The sequence below is a fragment of the Aplysia californica genome, unplaced genomic scaffold (assembly GCF_000002075.1).
Source record: "Aplysia californica isolate F4 #8 unplaced genomic scaffold, AplCal3.0 scaffold00559, whole genome shotgun sequence".
NCBI lineage: Eukaryota > Metazoa > Mollusca > Gastropoda > Aplysiida > Aplysiidae > Aplysia > Aplysia californica.
Genome location: NW_004797829.1, coordinates 143,258 through 145,689, shown reverse-complemented (window position 1 = coordinate 145,689; position 2,432 = coordinate 143,258). Strand labels below are relative to the sequence as shown.

Sequence of the window (2,432 nt, the reverse complement as noted above, 5' to 3'; positions counted from 1 at the left end):
GTGTATGTGTGTGTGTGTGTGTGTGTATGTGTGTGTGTGTGTGTGTTGAGGGAAGAGGAGGAGGGAGGGGCTTCTTGATTACATATCAGACAAGCCACTCTATCTGGTAGTGTGTGTCTGGAGAGTCATCGACTAGGGTGGAGAAGTAGACAAGGACCATCTTGAACAACATAGTGGAAAAACCAGTTTGCTTGCTATTTTCCTACTCAGAATGAACAAAAAAAACAAGAAGGAAATGTGGGTAAAAGTCACTTGAGCTCTTTGAACTTAGGGTCTTTTGTTCATAGAAGTCGAGGACATGTACAGAACATTCTTTTTTTTTAAATCCAAATTATCATTTTTTTAAAAATATACTGCAAGTTGTTAGCCGTACTTAGGCCTTTCATGGCCATCCGTGTATTATGGATGTACTGATTCAAATTTGTATTTTTATGTCAACACAACAGCGGCTGTTTATTTTGAGAATAGGTTTTTCTCAATGTACGAATACGTTGGAGCAGTGTGTAACTACATTGTATTTAGCAGAGTTGTATGAATATTCAAATTTCTTTCTCGGTTGCGCCTGCGTTTGTCATACCTGGTTTCTTTTCTGTTTTACCTTTGGGAATCACGGTGAGCATCTCGCCGAGGAAAATTAAAACATTTTTCTACTTTCACTAACAATTGTAAGAATTATCCACCAAATAAAAATCCCAGTTTGGATATGACAGACATTTTTAACTGACAAACGGTGTTCTTTTTTGTCCTCTTGGTTGTGATTTTTACGTTTTCAAGATTTATGATGTTATTATGTTTTAAAAACAGGTTGGCCGTCCTTTTTGTTCAGATCATTTTTTTTCTAAATTCTTAAACATTGTTGTTTTTTTCTGTGTGAAATCTATTTTTCAACCTTTCATTTTTTCATCGCCTTTTAAAATGCAGGCAACACCCAAAGCCGCATTATGTTACTACATCTCCATGCCATAAAGATATCATACCTGTAAAAATTACTAGTAATTCACACCCTTACACATTTTTGAATCCAAATATATTGACCTTTATTATTATTTTATGTTAATATCCAACCAGCTGTTAACTGGCACGATCAGCACTGTCCATCATTACACAAAAGGTCATCGATATCTCAGCCAAGACAGTAGGTATCTGCAAATTTCTAATATATATAAACTTACTTTGCCCCCCCCCCTCCCCACTTTTCCTCCTTCCTTTCCCCAGTCCCAAAATCCCCCCGTCCCTCCTCCTTTTTTTTTTCTTTGCGGGGGGGCTTCCCCCCCCCCCCCCCCCCCCCCCGCTCCCAAACCGCTCCACTCTCAGACGTATATCCTGGAGAGTTGGAAGAGTTGGAAACACAGAGATTATCTCTGGGCGGGGGAGAGGGGCAGGCGGCTTTGGTAAATTTGCCAAACTTTGAGCTCCCTAATGTCAGCACATGGGATTTTGATGACGTTGTTTGGTCACTGTTTGTCCCCCCGCTGACGCGGCGCGGCGCCACTGAGGCCTGGAGGCCACTGATTGGCCAGTTCCAGGTGGGCGGGGACTTCCGCAGTGGGAGGAGTCCCGGGGTGAAGGTTTAGCTGGCCTGTGGTTCCTTCTCACTCGCTGGAAATAGTATTATCATTAGTTGTATGTGAAATGGGTTTTACAAAATTGTTAAGAGAGGGAAAATAAGGGAACTATATAAAAAAGAAAGTATTCATTTCACTCTTAAATAAAGTTCTTTTCACTGACGAAAAAAAAATTAAGTACGTAGGATATAAAGTATGTAAATCTAGATCTAGGATATTAGAAGCATTGTTACATTTATACAGTGTGTCTTGGCACTCACTCTTTAAAATATAATGATACTTGTGTCGCGACGCGTTGGAATCAGGTGCTCGTCAATGTTTGGCCATTTGGAGTTCTTGAATTTATCTTAAAGCTTTTTTTGTTTTATTTGTCTTGCTTTTGATGAAAGCAAAATGCCCATTTATCTTGAAAAGAAGTCGAGAAATATGTGACTGAAGGAAGTGAGGATCACCAATAGTCAAGAGTACAATCAGCAGAAAACGGCCGTCAGAGTTTGGTGACTTCCAAAGTTTGAGTGTCCTTGGAAATTGAAAATTTAAATGAATATTCTTTTTTTGTGCTTTTAATCAACGGATTTTTTTTTTTCATTTTTAAAAAAATCTGTTCTGAAAAGTTTTTTTATACGGACATAAAAAGTAGTAAACTAGGAAGAAAAATCTATAAATAAATGCCCAACCGGCGTCAAAATGTCGGTATCTTCATTTTAATTATTTTGACAACTGCCTCATTTCAATCGATGCCAATCATTTACGGGCTGTCTTAAACTATATCGTACATCTATGATACCACATGGAATTTTATATTTTCATTATCATTAACGTGATAACGTATCTTAAAGTACCTATAATGCATCTAAAGTCCAAGTT

The 2,432-nt window shown here is 38.2% G+C and overlaps 1 protein-coding gene across 1 annotated transcript in view; it reads left to right on the top strand.

The window, feature by feature from the left end:
- The window catches only part of LOC101864012 (fork head domain transcription factor slp2), a 45,479-nt gene extending 43,905 nt beyond the window's left edge, over positions 1-1,574 (top strand). Inside the window, exon 4 of the mRNA XM_005106859.3 lies at positions 1,330-1,574. Within this exon, the coding sequence (XP_005106916.3) occupies positions 1,330-1,574 (245 nt within the window). The remainder of the gene's footprint in view (positions 1-1,329) is intronic.
- The last annotated feature ends 858 nt before the right edge of the window (positions 1,575-2,432 follow it).